This window comes from Catharus ustulatus, chromosome 17 (genome assembly GCF_009819885.2).
Source record: "Catharus ustulatus isolate bCatUst1 chromosome 17, bCatUst1.pri.v2, whole genome shotgun sequence".
In the NCBI taxonomy this organism is placed as follows: domain Eukaryota; kingdom Metazoa; phylum Chordata; class Aves; order Passeriformes; family Turdidae; genus Catharus; species Catharus ustulatus.
The window spans coordinates 9,351,126-9,372,899 of record NC_046237.1 but is presented as its reverse complement, the minus strand read 5'-3'; the positions used below and the strand labels follow the sequence as shown (position 1 = coordinate 9,372,899).

Sequence of the window (21,774 nt, the reverse complement as noted above, 5' to 3'; positions counted from 1 at the left end):
AGCAGAAAATCAGACCCTTTGGCCGAGTGCTGCTACTGTAATGAAATTGAGCTGTGCTGAGACTGCCAGTCCTTGGAACAGGAAAGATTCCGTGTGGATTCAGAGAAGTTTGGGGATGGATCTGTCAAAACTGCTGTGGTTCAGGGTTTTTGTCACTCCCTGGGGACACCCACCACAGGACAGCATTGCCCTGTGGCTGAGCTCACCCTCAGCACTGATCACACCTTGTCTTCTCCCTGCAGCACATCCTTCCAGCACTGGAGCTGTGTGGTCTTATAGAGCCATCATGAAGCTCCTGCCTGTTGCCCCTCTCCTCCTGCTTCTCCTGACAACACTGGAAGCCAGACCAAAGCCTGCAGGTGAGCCCTGGCTGGTGGGGAGTGCATGGAGGGAAGAGAAGTGAGAGCACAGGGCAGTGGAGCCCTCAGAGGACAGTTTGCTGTGTGATGTGGGGGGACATGATGCCTCTTCTGTGGGAGCATCCTCAGGAGGATGGAGGATCCCGCCAGTAGTGGGACACAAACTTCCTGGCCCCAACATGGTGGTTCTGGTGCTGCTTGCTCTGGGCACCTCCTGAGCTGGCACACAGCCCTGCCCAGGGCTTGTACCCTGCAGGGCATGGGCTGGGACCTTGGCAGGAGGCACAGCTGTGAGGGGAAGCCTGCTCCTTGCTGACTCTCCAGCGGACAAAGCAAACCCAGAGGTACCAGCCTCTCTCCTCCCAGGACAGAGGGATCTCAATCAATTTTACTTTAAAAACACTGAAGGCACCAAATGGAGAAAGGAGTGGGTATGTCTCAGAGACCTTCAGAGCAACTGGGATTGGCATCATCCCAAAGGGACTCAAAGTGTTTCCTTATGATTAGGGCCCAATTCTCCCAGGCTTGGGTGCACACAAGCCAAGCAAAATATATTCATTGGCATTTCACTTGCTGAACACTCTCCCAGTTTGCACTGGAAGTAGCATCCTTATGCTCAAGAGAAACTCTTTGGCTCAATCTCTGCCAAGTGCATGTCCTTAGTTTTGCTTTTTACTGTCTCATATTAAGCCCTTAAAGAAACACAACCACAACAACCCAGAGTCAGGGGGTGTCTCCCCAGCCTGTTGGCCTGCTCCTGCTCTGCCACCCCCTTCTGTGGATTTAGTGGGCAGTGGAAAGGTGCTGGTTTGTGGGGGCTGCCCAAACCTGCTCTCTCCACCCCTCATGAGCAACCCCCAGCCAGCAGGCAGAGATCTCTGTGCTCCCTGCAGACAGCCACAGGACTGAGCCTTCTCTTTGCCTTCTCCTTAGCACTGAAGTGCAGGACGGGTCCCCTGGACATCGTGTTTGTCATCGACAGCTCGCGCAGCGTGCGCCCCTTCGAGTTCGAGACCATGCGGCGCTTCATGATGGACATCATCGGCAACCTGGACGTGGGCCCCAACGCCACGCGCGTGGGGGTGATCCAGTACTCCAGCCAGGTGCAGAACATCTTCTCCCTCAAGACCTTCTTCACGCGGGCAGAGATGGAGAGGGCCATCAACAGCATCATCCCGCTGGCCCAGGGCACCATGACGGGGCTGGCCATCCAGTACGCCATGAACGTGGCCTTCAGCACGCAGGAGGGCGCGCGCCCGCCGCACAAGGGGATCCCCCGCATCGCCATCATCGTCACGGACGGGCGGCCCCAGGACCGCGTCACCGAGGTGGCCACGCAGGCCAGGAACGCAGGCATCGAGATCTACGCTGTGGGAATCCAGCGGGCAGACATGAGCTCCCTGCGGGCCATGGCCTCCCCGCCGCTGGAGGAGCACGTCTTCCTGGTGGAGTCCTTTGAGCTCATCCAGCAGTTTGCCAAGCAGTTCCAGGACAAGCTTTGTGGTGGGTGAGAGGCGCTGCTGCAGAGCGGCAAGGGGGCCCAGTGTCTGCTCTTCACCCCAGAGGGGTGCTTGGGGTGGCTGCCCGTGCCAGGAGCAGGGCAGATGGGGCAGTAACGTCATTAGTGAAGTGCCAGGACAGGGCACTGCACAGTGTCTGTGCACTGGGGATCAGTGGGTGAGCAGGGCTGGGACTGTGTGGGTGGTCATGCTGGCTTCTGCTGCAGGGACAGGGCATGAGCCAGAGCTGGGTCCCCATGTGTCTGCTGTGCCACTGATGCCCGTTCTGTCTTGCAGGGGTGGACATGTGCGTGGAGCGGGAGCACGGCTGCCAGCACAGCTGTGTCAGCACCCCTGGCTCCTTCTACTGCGAGTGCAACCCAGGCTACAGGCTCAACGTGGATGGAAAGACCTGCTCCCGTAAAAACCCTTTTCATTATCTGAACTTTCATAGGGAGCTTGTAGTTATGGGTCCCATGGAGGAAAGCTGGAGCACAGCAGAGGATTGAGAGAGGCCAGCAGCCTGGGTGCTCTGGGCCCACTGTCCAGAGGTCTGTAATGACTGCAGACATTCAGCATTGCAAAATCCTGGCCACCTCTCTGAGATGGGACACTCATGTGGGCACAACCAGCTGCCTGCCAGCTGAGGGGTCTGGGCAGTGGCTACCAGAGGATTCACATCCCAGCACCAAAGTGAGCAGTGTTTTTCCCCTGGATTTTAGTGCAAAGCCATGTTAGTTGGTCTGACCATCACACTGGGACTTTTCCTTCTTGTTCCACGGTGCTGGGAGCTGCTCTGAAGCCCTGGAGCAGTGCTGCCCTGCTGCCCCAGGAGGCTGGGACAGGAGGGTGATGGGTGTCCTGTTCCCTGCAGCCATCGATGCGTGTGCAGACGGGAGGCACGGCTGCCAGCACCACTGTGTCAGCGTGCAGGGCTCGTACCTGTGCCGCTGCCGGGCAGGTTACTACCTCAGCCACAACAAGAGGAGCTGCATTAGTGAGTGACTCTCTCCCTCCCTGGCCCCTCTTTGTTTACTTCCTATTCTCTCTCTCTTCTTGTATTTTCCTTTCTGCCGTTGCTCTCCTTGTCTCCCCAGTGATTGATTACTGCAGCTTTGGGAACCACAGCTGCCAGCACGAGTGTGTGAGCATCCCCAACGGGCACTACTGCCGCTGCCGCAGCGGCTTCACGCTCCAGCCCGACGGCAAGTCCTGCAGGGGTAGGTCTGGTGTCTGCACAGCACAGGCTGTGTGTACAGCACATCCTGCCCAGTCTCCAGGGAAGAGCTGTCCCAGACCACCCCAAATGGGGATAACCCCATGTCCCCGTCTTGTCTTCCAGCCACTGACCTCTGCAACGGCGTGGATCATGGCTGTGAGTTCAAGTGTGTGAGCACGGATGGCTCCTACCACTGCGTGTGCCCTGAGGGCCAGCAGCTCCAGGCTGATGGCAAGACATGCAGCAGTGAGTACTGGCACACAGCCCTCGACATTCTCCTTATCTGGGCACCTGGAGCTGGGCTGGGGGGCTCTGTCTCCACTTGGGACTCTAAGCTAGGCTGGAAGAGGGTGGAAGGCTGGCTGTAATTGGGAGAGTACCCTGGCTGCTGTGGGGAAGGATGCTTGTGTCCTCAGAGACATGGCCCAGAAGATGCAACAGCTTTAAGGAAAGGTTCAGGAAAAGAGAAACCTAGGAAAGACTTTCAGGGGATTTTGGGGTGTCAGTGGAGGTTTTTGGGCTGAGTTCCTTGGGCATAGTCTGCTCTCCTTCCCAGCTGCAGTTCCAGGGTGTTCCCACAGTGTCCTGAAGCCCCAAAGCTCAGCCCCAGCCCCAGGGTCCCTCACTCTGACGGTGGCCATGGCCAGGCTGCTCCTCTCTCACCTTCCCCTGTGCCTGCAGAGTGTGGAGCTGGCCACGTTGACCTTGTGATGGTGATTGATGGCTCCAAGAGTGTCCGACCCCAGAACTTTGAGCTGGTGAAGCAGTTTGTGAACCGCATTGTGGACCTGCTGGAGGTGTCCCCCCACGGCACACGGGTGGGACTGGTGCAGTACTCCAGCCGTGTGCGCACCGAGTTCCCCCTCAACAAGTACCACAGTGCAGATGAGATCAAGAAGGCAGTGATGGATGTGGAGTACATGGAGAAAGGCACCATGACAGGCCTTGCCCTCAAGCACATGGTGGAGCACAGCTTCTCTGAGCTGGAAGGTGCCAGGCCTCTCTCCCACAACATCCCCAGAATCGGGCTGGTCTTCACAGATGGACGCTCCCAGGATGACATCTCTGAATGGGCCAGGAGAGCAAAGGAATCAGGTGCAGAGGGGGTTGGGAACCTCAAATTGTGGTGTTTTGGGCATCCTGGGATGGTTGCTTGGGGTGGCTGTCTCAAGGAAAAGCTTCTCCATCCAGCCTTGGGGAGCTGCATCCCATGGCAGACATGCTGTGTTGTGGCCACAGGGTGCTCTGAGCAGCATCCTTCATGCAGCAGCCTGCACCACCACACTGCTGCCATGCTCCTGCCTGTCCTGCCCAAATTCCTGCTGTATATTTGGGGAGCCCAGAGAAAATCCTGCATCCTCAGCTTTGCTCTCTGAGCTTGTGGCTGCTTGCTGGGGGTGGCCAGGGCAGTGCTCAGGATGTGTCCTTGCCATGCAGGGATTGTCATGTTTGCCGTGGGTGTTGGAAAAGCTGTGGAAGAAGAGCTGAGGGCGATCGCCTCTGAGCCAGTGGAGCAGCACTTCTCCTATTCAGCAGACTTCACCACCATGACCCACCTTGTGGAGAACTTCTCCCTGAATATCTGCCCAGGTGGGTGTTCCTGGCCACACCTGGGGACTTGGCCCCAAGCCAGGGAAGGCTCTTCTGTCCCCACAGAGCCAGTGGGGTGGTTTGTGTGTCTGTCACTGTGCCAAGTACCCCAAGGCTGAGCTGGGCTGGTGTGAGTCCAGGCTGTCTCAGGACCTCTCCAGGCTGTTGTGGGTATAGATGTGGGTCTCTTGGAGGGATTTGGAAGAGGAAAAGGAGAAGTTGGGGGAATAAATTAAAAAACAGGAGGGGTTAATACAAAAGAATTCATGTGAGCAGCCACCCCTGTGCCATTGCATGGGCCGAATTTGGGAGTGGCACCCTGCCTTGTGGGATGCTCTGAAGGTGGCCTGTGGACCTTGTTCAGACCTGTGCTGCTGCTGCTGCCTGGTGCAGGGTTACTGTGAGGGTCTCCCTGCCCTGGGCCGGGCTGGGGCTCCCCAGTGCCCTTGAGACCCCCACAGAACTGCAGGCATGGAGCCAAAGTGCCCCTGCCACCCCAGCTTGAAGGCAGAGTGAAGCTCAGCACTGGCTGTCCTTGGCACACTGTGACCACATGTGTGACAGCTCTGTGGGATGCTGGCAGAGAGCGTGCTGGATCAGCAGGGCAGCCTGACAGAGAGGCTGAAAAGAGAGGGCAGGATGGTGGGGAGAGCCCTGAGCCCTGGTGGGTGGCTGCAGGGACTGTCTGGCCCATGGTCTGACTGCAGCCCAACCCCCCGTCACAGAGGAGGGCAAAGGGGAGACCGAGATCCGCAGCCCGTGTGAGTGCGAGGCGCTGGTGCAGTTCCAGACGAACACCGTGGCCATCCTGCAGAGCCTGACCGAGAAAAATATCCTTTGGGGTGATGCCTGGGCTTGTCAGGGTGCAGAACAGCTGAGCACAGAGAACACGTGGGGGAGGGAGGGATAGATAAATGGGAGTGGGGAAAATGTTAGACTCTTTTAAGGGGATAAAGGCTTTGCCCAGCAGACTGTGGCTCACGCTGTTTCCTTAGCACGTTCACTTGCTCAGATGACAGCCAGACTTGAAGACTTGGAAAAGCAGATTGCCAACAAGAAGTGATCCTGACAGAGGCTGCAGTGCTCGGCGGGGCACAGAGATGGATGTACAGTAGCTACATGACATTGTTATTGCTAGGTTATCATAAAGCATCAGTGTTTGTTGTGTATTGCAAAATCCCCAGGGGGCGTGGACTGTATTTAAAAATCCTAAAAACACAAGAGAAGGAACTTGGACAAAGCCTCTGCTGCAAAGACAAGGGGTTCAGCTGTTGTTCCTTGGCAGGTCTGGGATGAGGGGGAGCAGCTATGTGGGCAGGCTGGTCACTGGACAGACATGACACCGGGTGTCCCCTGGAGTGACTGGGATGGCACAGTCCCCCTGGAGCCTGGCAGGCTGCTTTGCAAGAGAAAAAACCTCAGGTGTCACCCTGAGAGCTTCTGTTGTCTCAGCATCTGCTGCCAAGTGGTGGGGCAAGGACAGCTGGGTGGTGCAGGCAGCACAGGGGATGCCTGGTGCCCAGCTGGCTCCCAGTTTGGTGCCCTGGTGGGCTCCCATGGGAAGGTGGGCGGCAGGAATTCTTAGATCCCCTTGCCCTGGTTTGGCAGAATAGTTTGGAAATTGGTATTAATCGTGTTTGGTTTTATAATCACATAGCAAAATGGTAATTATTCTTTCTATCAATATCTATGTGTGTGTGTGTATATATATATGTATATTTAATTCTGAGAGCAGGGTAGTGCTATTTTTGAACTCTTGTTTTATATAAAGGAATTTCTATCCTGACAATAAACACCCTGAAGATTTGTATGACATGTCCCTCTCCTTTCAGCTGGGCTGCAGGGTGACACTTCTCTGTGCCAGAAGTGGAGTCTCTGGCTTTTGCAGCGGCTTCTGTCCCCAGAATGCAGAAATCCTTTGGGAAAATCCTCGTTGTGTGGCACTCCAGGGTGCTGCAGGCCCATCCTTAGCTGGAGGGAGCCAGTGTGACCGTGTCCCCATGGGCAGGGTTTGCTGGAGGGAGCCAGTGTGACTGTGTCCCCATGGGCAGGGTTTGCTGGAGGGAGCCAGTGTGACTGTGTCCCCATGGGCAGGGTTTGCTGGAGGGAGCCAGTGTGACTGTGTCCCCATGGGCAGGGTTTGCTGGAGGGAGCCAGTGTGACTGTGTCCCCATGGGCAGGGTTTGCTTTGGAGCCTGTAGGAGCACAGGGAGCTGAGAGCTGAGCTGGGCTCACACCCCCAGGCTGGCCAGGGTGCCCCTTGCAGCTGCTCTGGGGTGGGTGCTGAGCAAAGGGACACCCAGGATCTGCTCCTGATGGATCCCTGCAGGCTTCACAAAGAACTGCTGCTGACAGCAGGACTCTGCCCAGGGCAGTCTCCACTCTCTTGATTTTATCCCTCAGCACCAGAGTGCATTTAGTTCCTTTCAGGGGAAAACACAAAATTCCCCTCTGCTCCCCATGAAGCTGCAGCCCCCCAGGACCCATCTGTGCCTCCAGCTGTGGGGTCCTGAGCACAGGAAGGACCTGGAGCTGTTGGAGTGAGGGCAGAGGAGGCCATGGGAGTGCTGCAAGGGCTGGAGCCCCTCTGCTCTAAGGAAAGCCTGAAAGAGTTGGGGATGCTCAGCCCGGAGAAGAGAGAGCCATGGGGAGGCCTCACTGCAACTGGGCAGGACTTGAAGGGTCCCATAGGAAAGATGGGGACAGAGTGTTCAACAGGGTCTGTGGTGGGAGGAGAAGGGGGGATGGATTTCAGCTGCAGGAGGTTCATTTGGGTTGTATCTAAGGAAATTGGTATTTTACACTGAGGGGGTGAGGCACAGGCCAGGCTGGGCACAGAGGCTGTGGATGCCCCATCCCTGGGAACATCCAAGGGCAGAGGGGACAGGACTCTGAGCAGCCTGGTCTGGTGGGAGGCAGCTCAGGTTTGGATAAGATGATCTTCGGAGTCCATTCCAAGGCAAACCTTTCAGGGTGGTCCCCATCGTTTATCACTGAATTCCTGTGTTATCACTGCACAGGGAATGCTCCAGCTGAAAGTTTCTTCTCCCAGCAAGGAGCACAAAACAACCATTGGCCCTTGTGTCACCCCACCCTGCACCCTGCTCTGAGAGCACCCCTGTCACCCTGCTTGTCACCAGGTCCCTGACACTGTCATCAGTCCTGAACTGTCCCTGCTGCCTGGATCTTGCCATCCATCCCTGCAGCATGCCCATTCTTGTCCCAGTGAAGGTACAGTGCCATTCCATGGAGGTGGGCTGGGGCTCTGTGGGGGATGCTGTGGGACAGGGACCCCACTGTGAGGCTTTGCTCCCTACACAGCCAGTCACAGACACTGAGGAGGAGATGGAAATCAATAGGAAGATTGATAGAGAAGAGAGAGTGGTTATAGATGTAGAAGAGAATGGAAAGGAAGAAATTGAGATGGATGTGGAGGAGATGGAGGAAGAGATGGAAGTGGAAATGGAGGATGATGTTGAAGACATGGAAGTGGATGAGAAAGGTGAGCAGGAGGACATTGTCCTGGGATGGACACCAAGCCCAGGCAGGCACTGGCCATGCCCTGCCCACAGGCAGAGTGGGTCCCCTGCTGCCAGGCTGGGGCTGGGCTGGGTGGCCCTGCTCAGGGACACAGTGCCTGGGGGTGGCCCTGGCTTCTGGTGGCACAAGCAGCACCCCCAGCCTGCCCTGGCCTTGCTTTGGGCCATGCTTTGGGTGCCACTGCCTGGGGGCAGCCCCCAGCCCCAGGCAGGCTCAGTGCTGGCAGCAGAGTCCTGCTGTGCCAGCGTGTGCCAGCCTGGGGGCACAGGGAACAGCCCTCTGGGCCTGGCTGCAGTGACCCTGTCGCCTGCTTTGCTTCCAGGACCGATGCAGATGGCAGGCAGGGAAGCCACCCTTCTGGATATATGTAGAGTGTTCTTCAGTAGTCTTCTGTTTATACATGTTTGGGAGTGTTGTTATCTTTTGTCAATATGCAGATATATATACATATATACATTTATATATACATATAAATATACATAGTTGTTATACAGGTTCTTATGAAAATACATTTTATAGTTTCTTGTTGTTATAGGGATTCTTACCATTTAAATACATGGTGTAGTTCACCTCTGTGTTTCTGCTCTTCTGTAAATTAACAATCTTTATTTTTCACGCTCCAGCTCTCTTTCCATTTGTTTTGGGCACAGGCAGCATGTGCAGAGTTGTGGTTTCCTCTTGCTCCAGGTTCCCCAGGCTGGAGATGTCTGGGAGTGCTGAGTTGTGGGTGCCAGATTACATCTGGACCTGCCTGGTCCTGCAGAGCCTCCTCAGTGACACTTCACTAGGTGGCACCAGACACCAGCGCTAGGAGGGTGAGCCTGGGCTGTGTGCACCCTCTTCTCTTCTCACGGGCACCCCGAGCAGCTGGAGACAGCGTGGAGCTGAGGGGAGCTTCCTGAGCCAGGAGCTGGGCAGGGATTGATGGATGGATGATGGATGGATGGATGGATGGATGGATGGATGGATGGATGGATGGATGATGGATGGATGATGGAGGGATGGATGGATGATGGAGGGATGGATGGATGGTTGGATGGATGGATGGATGGATGATGGATGATGGATGATGGATGATGGATGGATGGATGGATGGATGGATGATGGATGGATGGACGATGGAGGGATGGATGGATGGATGGATGGATGGATGGATGGATGGATGGATGGATGATGGATGGATGGAGCTCATCATCAGGCTGAAAGCTTTACATCTCCAGGTAAGGGACTGGGGCTGCTTGGCAGGGCTGTTCCTGGGGTGCTTTGTGCACCTGGGTAAGGCTGTGGGGTCAGGGGCTGCTGCTCTCCCTCCTTTCCCTTCCTGAGGAATACAAACTGCAGAGCCTTGCTGTGGCTGGGGAAATGCAGCATGTGCCTCAAGCATTGCACAACTGGGGCCGTGCAGCTTCGGGAGGAGGGACATAAAAAGGTTTTCATGGAGAAGAGTGTGAGCCATGTGGGATGGGGACTGCTCCGAGGGGTGCTGGGGCAACGGGTGCTGCACAGGTAACAGAATGCAACATGAGAACTGCAGGCAATCCTGTGCCCAGAAATGCTGGCTCCTGGCTCTTTCATGAGTTTATGACAAAAAGAGTTCACACTCTCCCCCCTGCTATGAACAAAGCACTACAGAATGTTCTTGAGGTGGATTTCTTCCCCTCGCCCCCCAACCCCCTGTGCCCCTATCTTCTCTTCAGCTTAATCCAAGCCTTGCTCCTTGATTTTTTCTCCTCCCGTGGAGGCATAGGTCCAAGCACGACCTCAGCCAGATTCTGGCACCAGCTGGAAGCACAGCATTGTCCTCTCCAGCCCCAGTAGCAGCTGAATGGCAATGGATTGCATAAAAATTATTCCAGTGCTTGTATTTCTTATTAAAAGTGCTACACTGTTGGTGCACAGCCCAAGAAATCTTTTTGGGCTGGCTATATTTTCTGCACGTTACTTAATAAATGACTTCACAAAGAGCTAAATGCAGCCACAGAGTCAATAGGGAAATTGGACAATAATTAACAGACACAGGGTTAGTTGAGGACCAGTTAACGGAGCGTGTTGCAACTTGAGAAGGGAAGTGTGAGCAGGAAAAGGCACAGTGAGACACCCATCATGGCCTGGTGGATCCTGAGGCTGGATCAGTGCAGTTCTGGGGGCTCAGGGGCTGCACAGAGAATGTAGAAGTGATACTGGGCTTTTCCCTTCCTGCTTGCAACATCAGGGGCTGCCCTTTGCAGGACTGAGGGAGGTTGGCTGTTGGAGCTTTCCCCTCTCCAGAACAACCTTTTTCCAGGATAGCTTGGGCTCCTGCCAGCCACAGAAGTCCCACAGAAACATTTCAGGAACCTCTTACACAAGCTGAGTGGGACATTGACCAATTGGTGGGAAATGGAGTAACTTCCCATTGCCCAAGGCAACTAAAGAAAACAGATTTACCTGGAGGCCAGGGCAGAGTTACAACTTCCTTGGGAGGGAGGAACTGGTTGAGGCTATAAGGGTGATGGGACCTTTGCCATCCAAACAAGAATATAGCCCCTAATCTCTACAACCATCAAGAGTTAGGGCTCAGTCAAATTGTCCTTGTGCTGCATCGAGGCTGATGAAAGGTCTGTAAGGAGTGGACTATCCTATCCAGAAATGTCAGCCACTTTCTTCCAGCACCAACCTGTTTCTTATATGGCAGAAGCCATCCAGAGAAGAACTGGAGTTCGGAACTCGAGAAAGACTCACCCATGACTGAGCCAAAGGTGTTTGCCCTACACCAATTTATGCTCCCAGTGGGGCAGGAGTAAGGAGGATTTGTGGCTGGGAATAGTTACCTCTGGGAAAAAACTTGAAGGATCATCCCTGGGAAGGCACAGGCAGCCTCATGCTGATTTGGATCATGTTGTAGGGTTTGTTTTGCAGGACCATGTGCAAGTAAAGTACAGAGGGAAAACCATATAACAGATCTGCAGAAGGGAACATGGTCACCACAAGGATTTATCCTGAAAAAGGATGCCTGGAGACAATACCTGCCCAAGAGAAAGCAGCTCCACTGCCTCCAACCTCTCAGGGAGGACAATGCCCTGGGCCATGTCCCCATGGCTTGTCCCTCAGCCCCAGGTGTGACTGAAGGAGTCACTTGAGCAATGGAACAACTGCTGTTTGAGCAATGGAACACTGCTCTGTGTATCTTGTGCAAAAGGTTTCCGGAGAGGAAAACCGTACCGAACTGGCACTTGCCAGCCCTGCTCCCTGTGCCCCACCTCCATCCTCGCCAGGGTTTAAATGCTGCTGTCCCCCGCCTGTCACACTCGCACCTCTCTGGACACGGCAGCATGAAGGCGGTGGCCGCCCTCCTCCTGGTGGGGATGCTCATCCTCTGGGCAGAGCTGCCCACAGGTAGGAGATGTGCTTGGGGGAAAGCTCAGGTGCTGGGAAGTTCACACGGATCCTGTGGGACGGGAGGGGACTGTTTGTCGGGCAGCATCTCCCGGTGTCCCTGGAGCAAACCCGTCCCTCCTGTGGCAGGCAGCGCCTGGTCCTGTCCCCCCGTGCGCTTCACCTGCGCCCTGCACAACCCGCGGAACCAGTGCCTGCTCGACAGACACTGCCCCCGTGGCAGGAGGTGCTGCCGCACCTTCTGCGGCAAGAAATGCATCACCAGGCCGTCCGGCACCATCCACGTGTCCCAAGGTAGGAGCTCGGGAGCCTGCTCAGGGTGGCAGAGCGGGGTATGATGAGCTGGCGCTGGCAGCGAGCTGTGTCCAGCTGCCAGAGCCCCCGGCCAGGCTGGCGGGGTGACTGTGGACAGATGAGTGGGCTGGGGTGAACACCTGACCCAAGTTATTTCTTTCTCTCTCTTTTCCAGTGTGAGCTCCCGCTTCCAGGACAGGCTGAGGGTCATCTCAGCATTCCCACCTCAGCTCCAGGATCACTGTGTGACTGCTGCTGCACAGTGCTCTATGCTGCCCGCTTCCCTTCTCCCTCTGCTTCTTCACCTCCCTTCTAACAAATAAAACAGGCTTTTCACAAGGGTGTTTGTGATGTGTGACTCCTTTCTCCACCTGTTCCCTCCTCTCTCCATCCTGGCACTCAGTCCCACTACTGCTTTCACCCCAGAATTTCTGCGGGGGAAGAGGATGAAAACAGTCTGGTGGTGTGGTTAGGGGCTGGCTTGGGGGATAAAATCCACCCAGAGGCAAACAACCTCCAGGAGGAAAGAGGTTGTGTTTGGGGTTGTCCCTGGGAAGGCTCAGGCAGCCTCAGGCTGATTTGGATCATGCTGTAAGGTTTGTGCAAGCAAAGCGTAAAAGGAAAAGCACTTAACACACTTCCAGAAGGGAACATGGTCACCACAAGGGCTTATCCTGAGAAAGGATACGTGGGGGAGGTACCTGCCCAGGAGAAAACAGCTCCACTGCCTCCAGCCAGTCGGGGTTGACAATTTTGACAACGTCCTGGGTCATGTCCCCATGGCTTGTCCCTCAGCCCCAGGTGTGGCTGAAGGAGTCACTTGTGCAATGGAACATCTGCTGTTTGAGCAATGGAACACTGCTCTGTGTATCTTGTGCAAAAGGTTTCCGGAGAGGAAAACCGTACCGAACTGGCACTTGCCAGCCCTGCTCCTTGTGCCCCACCTCCATCCTCGCCAAGGGTTTAAATGCTGCTGTCCCCCGCCTGTCACACTCGCACCTCTCCGGACACGGCAGCATGAAGGCGGTGGCCGCTCTCCTCCTGGTGGGGATGCTCATCCTCTGGGCAGAGCTGCCCACAGGTAGGAGATGTCCTTGGGGGAAAGCTCAGGTGCTGGGAAGTTTACACGGATCCTGTGGGAGGGAAGGGTGGGTGTTTGTCGGGCAGCATCTCCCGGTGTCTCTGGAGCAAACCCGTCCCTCCTGTGGCAGGCAGCGCCTGGTCCTGTCCCCCCGTGCGCTTCACCTGCGGGCGGCCCAACCCTCCGAACCGCTGCAGCTCCGACCGGGACTGCCCCCGCGGAAAGCAGTGCTGCCGCTCCTTCTGCGGGACGAGGTGCCTCTCCATCCACGTGTCCCAAGGTAGGAGCTCGGGAGCCTGCTCAGGGTGGCAGAGCGGGGTATGATGAGCTGGCGCTGGCAGCGAGCTGTGTCCAGCTGCCAGAGCCCCCGGCCAGGCTGGCGGGGTGACTGTGGACAGATGAGTGGGCTGGGGTGAACACCTGACTCAATCTATTTCTTTCTCTCCTTTTTCCAGTGTGAGCTCTGCCTTCCAGGACAGGCTGAGGATCATCTCAGCATTCCCACCTCAGCTCCAGGATCACTCTGTGACTGCTGCTGCACAGTGCTCTATGCTGCCCGCTTCCCTTCTCCCTCTGCTTCTTCACCTCCCTTCTAACAAATAAAACAGGCTTTTCACAAGGGTGTTTGTGATGTTTGTGACTCCTTTCTCCACCTACTCCCTCCTCTCTCCATCCTGGCACTCAGTCCCACTGCTGCTTTCACCCCAGAATTTCTGCTGGGGAAGAGGATGAAAACAGTCTGGTGGTGTGGTTAGGGGCTGGCTTGGGGGATAAAATCCACCCAGAGGCAAACAACCTCCAGGATGAGGGAGCAGTGGGAAGGGACTGGACAGGTCACTTTAGGAAGGCTGGAAGGGGCCCTGGAGAGCAGTGTGTCCTCAAAGCCCCTCTCAGCTGGGCAGGGCTGTGGAAGGGGACGGACCCTGCCTGCCCAGGGGGATACAGAGGGCAGAGCCTGCCTATGAATACCCTACTTGGGGCACATCTAGAGAGCAGAGGAGGGGGTTACACAGACCCAAACCCCAAGTGGTGCTGAACCCCTCCCTGAACCTGAGCTGGTGGGGAAAATTCAGCTGAAGAATCTTTCCTAGGAAAGACTCGAGCCAGGGCAATAAAATCATAGCTCCAAGGTGTTCTTGTAATTTTTGTACAGTTGAGTGTCAGGGACAAAAATTCAGGAAATGCCAAGAAACATCAGCAGAAGAGAGTGTGTGCAGCCTGAGGGACATGCTGGCCTCTGTGCAGTGGCAGAACAGGCACTGCCACCATCCACTGCAGGGACAGAGCATCACCCAGCCTAATGCCCAGAGAGGCCCTGCCAGCTTCCCAGCCCACTGCTGATGCCAGGCTCGCTGAGAAAGTCCCACTCTCAACAACCAGTCCCAGCCCAGACTGGGGGGAGCTTGGTCTGTGAGCTCATGATTCCCATGGCCAGGCACGAGCAAAGCAACCTGCAGAGCAGCACTAGCTGGCCAGATTTAAACTGCTCATGAACACAGCAGGATGGAGACTCTGTCTGTGGGGCTGACACCTTGCATGGTTCACTGAGATGGAGGAAGTTTCCTGGCCGAGACTGGGCAGAGCATCTGTTGGAGTGAGTCCTTGTGTGGTCACATCTGTGTAGGTGCATTCTTCTCTGTGGAGGAGCTGGAAGGAGGCAAAGACACAGAAATCACTCTGACTGAGAAGGAAGAAGTCCTAGGGTGAAAAAAGCAACTCTTTGCTTAGCCTGGCCACGGGAGGGCAGAGAGAACTGGAGAGCTCATGCAGCGCTGTGGAAGCTGAAAATGCCAGGTGAACCAGCAGGGACAGGCAAAACAAGAACTGGGAGCTCATCAGGCAGACTCAGCGTAAAACCACACATTGCTTCTGCCCGGGGTAGTGTCCTCGCAGGGGAAAACTCTCCCTGAGGGCAGCCCAGCCCTGTGCGCAGGGAGAGCTGTGCCGTACACGCTGCAGGGTGAGAGGCTGAGCCCCAGCGCTCCCCCAGCCATCCCCGCATCCCGACAGAGGTGCAGCCCGGTTACACCTCCCGCGGTCATTAGTCACAGATCGCAGCCCTCCTCCTCCATCAGCACCAGCTATTAAGCAGGCATTTCCATACAGCTGGCTAATTTGATAATGCTGCAATTATCTTGGTTTGTTAACAAGATTAAATTGCTAATTGGTTTGATTAAACACAGAGCTCCAGGCATGGGGTGCCTCTCAGCTGGCCCTGGATAACCCGATGGATGCTGTGCCCAGGGCAGCAGCTCCTCTGCACAGACAAGGAAATGGTAGAAAGTGTTCATCCTCCCAAAAACTGCTGCCTGAAGCCTCCAGATCTCCCTGTGAGAGGTCTCTCTTCCTGCTATGAGACAGCTTTGCTCATGTCACCACTGTCACTCAGCTGCTGGCCCGGGAAGTCAGGAGGAGGTGGCTTTGGGTCAGAGGATGCTCTGGGGACGTCTAGTCTGTCCCAGTCCTGCTGCTTTCTGTTTTGGAGCCCTGCAAGTCAGAAATCCCTGAGGCAATGCACCAACTGTGCCTCCACCTGCAGCTGTGTCAACAAATCCTCTGCCTTTCTCTTCCCAGGCACAGGTCCCTGCCTCCTGTGCACAGCATTTCCAGCTATCACCAGCGGTGCTGGGAGCCTGGGGAGCTTCCAGCACTGGATTGGACTCACCTCTACCCCCTCTCTGATGCAGCACCCACCTGGGAGGAGCTGGGCAGTGCACCAAAACACGGAGGTCAGGATCACTGACTGTGGTAAGCCCCTGGCAGTGTGCATTGGCTGAAATCCTTTGATTCAGGTCTCTAGGGAGGAAGGGAATTTCCCCCTTTGTCCCAGGTAGGTGCCAGCAAGACAAAGGGGAAAGCAGTGAGTGCTGTGTCAGAGAGATTCTTCCCACATCAGCTGTTTTCCCAAGGCCAGAGCAGCCTGGAGATGAAAGTGTTTATTTCCTCTACAGAAGGGTCAGGACTCACTTTCTTCTCCTGAGACTGGCCACCAGGTCTGGCGCTGGGAATGTGGCCAAAGGCTGCACTCAAGGACCCAGCTCTGAGTTAGAAACATCCATCATGGCATGTCACAGCAGCAGCACCACTGCAGGGCAGGTGGCAGGTCTGGCTTACTCCATCTTCCCTCAAAGCAAAGGTTTTTCAGGCCAGTCACTTCTGAACAATTCCCAAAGGAATTCATCCAGAGTGTCTCCCCAGGGATCCATCAGCACCACAGAGCATCCTTGCTCCACACAATGTTCTTTGTTCCGCTCTGAAATTACACAGGAGAGAGGATGGAGAAGTCTGGTCTCACCCACAGCACTGCAGAACATCTTTAATATTTTCTTGGAACCTCTCCCTGCATATGTTATGGTCTGGCTCGGAGGACTGGGTGGTTGGGGTCTGAATACAGAACAGTTTGATGCTCAAAGGTGATGTGAGACCTTTTCAAGAGATGATTCAAACCAGCCTAATAAGAATTACTACAGCTTTGACAGCCTTTGAAAGGAAGGATTATTTAGCTAGCCTGGCCTAGGAGTGGGACTCTGTAGTCCCAGCAGGATCTCAGCAATCACATCAGTTCCAGAGGAGAAAATACCCTGGGTAGAGGAGATCCACTCAGCAGCAGCTCTGCCCATGGTCAGGAGCTGTGCACAGCCTTCATCATTCCTGCTGAGGAACAGCAATATTCCAGGAGGGAAAAGGAGTCAACAGCCTTTTGCTCCCCACCACAGAAGAACACACACCTCTGCAGGAAAACAAACCGTCTCACAGTTAAAGGTCAACAAATGTACGAATTCACTCTGTGCTTTCATCTGTGGGATGGTTTGTACAAACTCAGCTCCTCACCCTGACCCAGACCTCTCCAGTGGCAGGGAGAGAACGGTCTGGGCCGGGGTTGTCTCACACCAGCTGATCCCTCCAGCATTTTCTTTCTGAAGACACAGGGGTGCTCTGTCTTACGTGGCCAGAACACACCACTAACCTTTCCCAGTGCCCTCCCACCCTCACCAGTGAGCAGCAACACCAGCTCCCACCGTGCTGGGAGGGCAGAGGGGAATCCTGGAATTACACAGTGGAGGGAGGCAGCCTCTGCCAGCAGGGCAGATTTGAGAGCAGGGATGGAAGCTGTTCCTTCTGCCTGGCTCTGGCACATCACTCCAGCTGTGCACTGTCCCCAGCCCCCTGCATGGTGGGGAGCCCCAGCGTGGTGGGGGCTGGCAGGAGATGGAACCATGGCTGAGGGATGCCAGAGCAGCCCATTGTGATTTCTCTCCTGCCTGAAGTGCTGCCAAAGCTCACAAGCTGCTTGTGACGAAGGCCTTCAGTCTGGCAGGGAACAGCTCTGCCTGCCCCAGCCAAGAGGCAGCAGAGCTGTGCTGAGCTCCTTGGCTCCATCCTCCCTCCATCCCACCAGGAATCCTCAGCAGGCTGCTCTTTGCTGCAGCTACACAAGGTTGTGCACACCCAGGAAGCCTTTCAGATGCTGGCAGGACTTCCCTGAGCCAGGGAGCCAGAAGGAAGGCAAAAAAGATGAGGCACTGACAGCACCCTGTAGCTGAGGGAGATCCCTACATGCCAGCAATCCTTCTCCCCGTGCAGAAAGAGAGGAAAGCAGACATCTCTTTCCTCTGCAGTAAGCCACACATGGGAGAGCTCAGCAGAAGGCTGGCAGTGGCACAGGCAGGGCAGCTGGACCTCCTGGTGTCCCATGGCAGGCAGGGTAGCTGGGCTCCATGGTCCCTGCCCTCTCTGTAGCCCCATCTCTCAGTAGGGCACTCCCTCACAGTCCCCCAGAGAGGCTGCTGTCTCTGTTCAGCCAAGCAGCTGGGATGTTCCACAAATAACAGCTCTGGCAAAGGCTGGTGAAACACTTGGAGACTCACATGAAGCAGTTTGCAGGGAGGAAAGCAGCTCCCATAGATGCCAGCCCTGCAGCAGCCCCTGCTCATGCACCAAACTGCAGCCCACACATGGTCATAAACTCAGCATCGCTCCCAAATCCACCAGCACAGGAACAAAGGTACCTGCACACCCTTCCCAAATGGGGCTGCTCACCTGCAGAGAGCCCCTCCCAGCTGAAACCAGAGCCTCCCTACAGCAGGGTGTTCTGAAAGAGGAGGGTGGGCTATTTATACTATGGGGCAGCCCAACGAGCTTCTGTCTCCCCCCAGCTCCAGCCCTGGAGGGGAAGCCATTTCCCAGCTCCTTCAGGTCCCACCAGCAGTGTTGCATAGGGGAATTCCTGTCTGTTCAGCCCTGCCTGTGCCAAGGCACACACAGATGCTCCTTTCCCTGACATTATGTAGGTTAATAACATGCAATGTGATGGCAAGACACAGGGAACCGCAACGCGATGTCAATATTTAGCTTTTACACATTCGGTAATTAGGAAGCAACCTGTGATTCCCTGAGAAGGAGGCAGGGTTGCTTCACCCCTCACCCTCCCCTTCTGAATCCCATCCCATCCCTGTTCAGATGGGATAAACGTCAGCTCCCTATTTCTGGAGTTCGCTGGTCGCAAACGGTCTGTCCCAAAATGCTATTCCCAGGCAGTGGATGTCAGAAATCATTATACTAAATAAAGCTTCATGAATGATTCATGAGGCTGGATTTCACATTAATCAGGGAGAGATGGGCAAAAGCAGCAGAGCATCGCAGACCGCCCTGCCGCGTTCCTGCACAGCAGGGCAATCGGGGAGCTTTGGACCTTCAAGGCGCAGATCAGAGCTGTGGTGCCAATCAGAGGAGCACCCTGGTCCCAGCATGATTACAGCCTGACCCAGCAGAGACCAACAGAGGCAATAGAGTGCTGCCCAAATACCTTTCTGCTTCAGGAACTCCTGTGACTCGATCGTGCTAATGAGCACCAGGGCTGCTGCATCCCAAAATGCATGACTGCTTTCTGCAAGAGATCAGGAATCCTGTGCTGACTCCCTGGCTCTGTGCACGATGCCCTCTAAAAATAGAAAAATGCTTTCCTGAAATGTCATCAGGAGGCTCTTTCCAGGGCTCAGGGAAACGGGGTTTCTGCCTGGATGCCATGCTGCATCCCAGCAAACTAACAGGCATCTTCTTGGGACACAAACACCACTGGGACACAAATACTTCCACTGCTCCAAGGGTTTGGAAAGCAGGTAGATGTGTCTTCTCTTGGTACCTGAATGTGCCTAAAAAGGCAAGCCCTGAACTCCATCAGGATCAATGGAAGAATGAGGGGTGCCCTCAGCATTGCAGCCAGTGTAAGGAGGTAATGAGATGTGGGATCCTCTGGGCATTTTGCAGGAGCAAGTGCTTGTGTCTCCCCCAGCCATCCAGACTCAGCCAGCAAGCAAACATCCACCTGCATCCTGCATCCTTGGCTTCTCCTCTGCTGCTTGCTCAAAGATTCCTGGTAAAAAACCCCTCAAAACTATGAAAACCTAGTGACAAGCAGCCAGGATGGCTGTACAGCAGGAAAAAATCCATAGCCAGCACAGCAAACCTGGGCTCTGACATGGAGACAGCACTGATTCTCCATGCAGCAGCAGAGGAATATCTATCAGGAGAGTCAGGAGCTGTCAGACACCCCTGCTCCCCCTGCTCTGCAGCCTTCCCAGGGCTGGCAATGAGTCACAGCCCTGAGCCACAAAACCATGGCACGGCTGATCTGCTGCCAAGGGCACCTGGGGGGCTTGGGGGGACCCCCAGAGCCATCCTGCAGCCCTGGGTGTCACATCACCCACCTCCCCAGCACTCCAGCATCTCCAGTCCCACATCCTCCTGCTTGGACTGAGGTGTTCTGCCCATGCTGGAATGATGCCTAAAGGAGAGAGAGGCAGAGATGGGATGGAGGAAGCCAGCAAGTCCCTGGCATCCTTCAGAGCCTCAGGACCTGAAGACACTCTGGCAACAGAGCTCTCTCACCACCCCCAGCACTGCCTAAACCTTCTGCAGAGAGCCCAAAAGAGCATCCACAGCCTCCTTGCAGAGACAGGGGAGCATAACATTCCCTGCACCCAAATATCCCCAGCTGTGGTTGGTCCTTCGTGTTCATCCCTGTCAGCACAGAGGCAGCTGGAGGCAGAGCTGGAATGGGAGCAGGGTGCTCACCCAGAGCCTCAAATCACCAGGGCACTTCCACCTGCAAAACTACCATAGTGATAATTCACAGCAATTTATAGTTTTGAAATTGTCAGCTGTGTCATCACAGTTGGGCAGAGACTGAAGAGCCCCAAACCCAGTGGCCACTGTCTGGCTCCAGCTCTGTGGAGAGGCAGAGCCTCAGGGCAGGTTTGCTGCTTCTGCTTCCACCAGCGCCAGGCCCTCAGCTAGGTTTGCTGTGGGATGAAATTATCCACAGATAAATCTCAGAGAAATCGCCCTTTAACTTGACCCCCTTATTTCATGAAAAGACCAATTTCCAATTTGCCTCATTGTATAATTTCTAAAGACAAATTCTTAAAGCATTTCCATGAGCAGTGCAGCACAGGGGCAGGTGATGGACCTCCCTGCTCCACCCAGCCTGGCCTTGCTGGCAGGAATCAGAGGCCAGCTCTGGCTCCTCCATGGCCATGGCCTTGGCTGTGCACAGCTATCAAAAGGAAAATGCAGGGCTAGTGTCCTCACTGCATGAGCCAGCGGAGAGTCAAAGCCCTGCTGCACTCTTGGTGACTTGCACCATTCAACCTGCAGTACTGTAAGATTTAATTGCAGTTAAAGTTGTGCTTCCATCTTCACCTGTCTCCCTCCTGGCAGAGAACCCAAGAAGTGAGCCCGTGCTGCCTGTGCAAGTATGGGTATGATGGCTGGGTTTTGTGGCTTTCTCTGTGCTGGTGGATGAAGTGTGACCAGACTGACTGACACCAAAGATGGGTGTCAGGGAACAGAGCAAGTCCTGCCACTGACCTCTCCTCTGACACCCTGCTGCCCTTCTGCCAGCATCCCTACCTGTGGGATGGTCTGGAGAGGGCTTGGCTCGTGGGAAGCCCTGGCCTGAGATGCTGCAACAGGTTAATGATAAACCTGGGAATAACCTTTGTTTTTGATGAATTCAGTTTTGGTAATGTGTCCTGGGTGTTGGAGGATGGTGAGACAACCTGGAGCAGAGACAGAGCGGATGGAGGGGATGCAGCAGATGGGGATTGCAGGTTGCTGTAAGATGGAGGCAATCCATATGCTCAAGGCATGTGGGAACTCGCCAGATAATAAATCAGTGCTCTGAAATGGCTGACCTTACACTGCAGCATCTCCCTGCTCCCTTGCTGGAGGCTCTCCATCTGTACAAAAAATAGCCACTGCTTTGGTGCAACTCTCTAGATTTTCTCACGTGTCCTGTTGCAGTTTCAGAGTCCAAACACAAGTCAAGGTCTGCAGCAAGTTCAGTGAATGTTCATTAATCTCTCCTGGCTCAGGCACCCAGTGAGCTCAGTAAAACAAGTCCAGAAGAGTTCCAGGCTGTCAGAGGGATGGGCTGTTGCAGGCCACGCTGACAGCCTGTCCCAGGCCTGCTGCAGATGGATTCCAACAAATCACCTTTCTGCAGGAGGCTGGATATGCAGGTGTATCCAAGGGCTCCAGACACTGAATGAAGCTGGTTAATTAATTTCCAGCATGGAGCAGGCTGATGTCCCTGTGTCAGCAGCATGTACAGACACCCTGTGGCTCTGGGAGGAAGATGGAGGTTGTAGGGATGGAAGCCCGTGGAGTTTGTGCCCCCACTCTTCTCCTGCTGCTCAGAGGAGCTGCCATCACAGCTCGCTTTCTCTCCCTTCACCCCATGAACTGGCTCCAGGGAGAGGCATGGAAACTGGGACAGTTGATGGCACCAGAATGGGAACAGCCAATGGGATGAGA

General features: G+C 55.1%; 2 protein-coding genes across 2 annotated transcripts; both read left to right on the top strand.

Annotated features, from left to right (window-relative positions):
• Nucleotides 1-258: 258 nt before the first annotated feature.
• On the top strand, nt 259-6,474 carry MATN4 (matrilin 4). Its single transcript, XM_033074950.1, has 10 exons — nt 259-359; nt 1,293-1,862; nt 2,156-2,278; nt 2,733-2,855; nt 2,956-3,078; nt 3,201-3,323; nt 3,759-4,172; nt 4,515-4,667; nt 5,393-5,497; nt 5,672-6,474. Exons 1-10 carry the CDS (start codon nt 287-289, stop codon nt 5,728-5,730), a joined length of 1,866 nt encoding a protein of 621 aa, XP_032930841.1. The 5' UTR covers nt 259-286; the 3' UTR covers nt 5,731-6,474.
• Nucleotides 6,475-11,510: 5,036 nt separating this feature from the next.
• LOC117004137 (caltrin-like protein 2) lies at nt 11,511-12,213 on the top strand. Its single transcript, XM_033074638.1, has 3 exons — nt 11,511-11,582; nt 11,712-11,876; nt 12,052-12,213. The coding sequence occupies exons 1-3, from the start codon at nt 11,519-11,521 to the stop codon at nt 12,054-12,056; spliced, it is 234 nt and encodes a 77-aa protein (XP_032930529.1). The 5' UTR covers nt 11,511-11,518; the 3' UTR covers nt 12,057-12,213.
• Nucleotides 12,214-21,774: the final 9,561 nt, after the last annotated feature.

What these genes read in the sequence shown, in the direction of transcription:
- MATN4 (XM_033074950.1), top strand. Translation starts at nt 287, where the DNA reads ATGAAGCTCCTGCCTGTTGCCCCTCTCCTCCTGCTTCTCCTGACAACA. An exon ending in GGATGGAAAGACCTGCTCCC is followed by an intron (nt 2,279 to 2,732) that starts GTAAAAACCCTT and finishes TGTTCCCTGCAG; the next exon opens with CCATCGATGCGTGTGCAGAC. An exon ending in GCAGAGCCTGACCGAGAAAA is followed by an intron (nt 5,498 to 5,671) that starts ATATCCTTTGGG and finishes TAGCACGTTCAC; the next exon opens with TTGCTCAGATGACAGCCAGA.
- LOC117004137 (XM_033074638.1), top strand. Translation starts at nt 11,519, where the DNA reads ATGAAGGCGGTGGCCGCCCTCCTCCTGGTGGGGATGCTCATCCTCTGG. An exon ending in CTGGGCAGAGCTGCCCACAG is followed by an intron (nt 11,583 to 11,711) that starts GTAGGAGATGTG and finishes CTCCTGTGGCAG; the next exon opens with GCAGCGCCTGGTCCTGTCCC.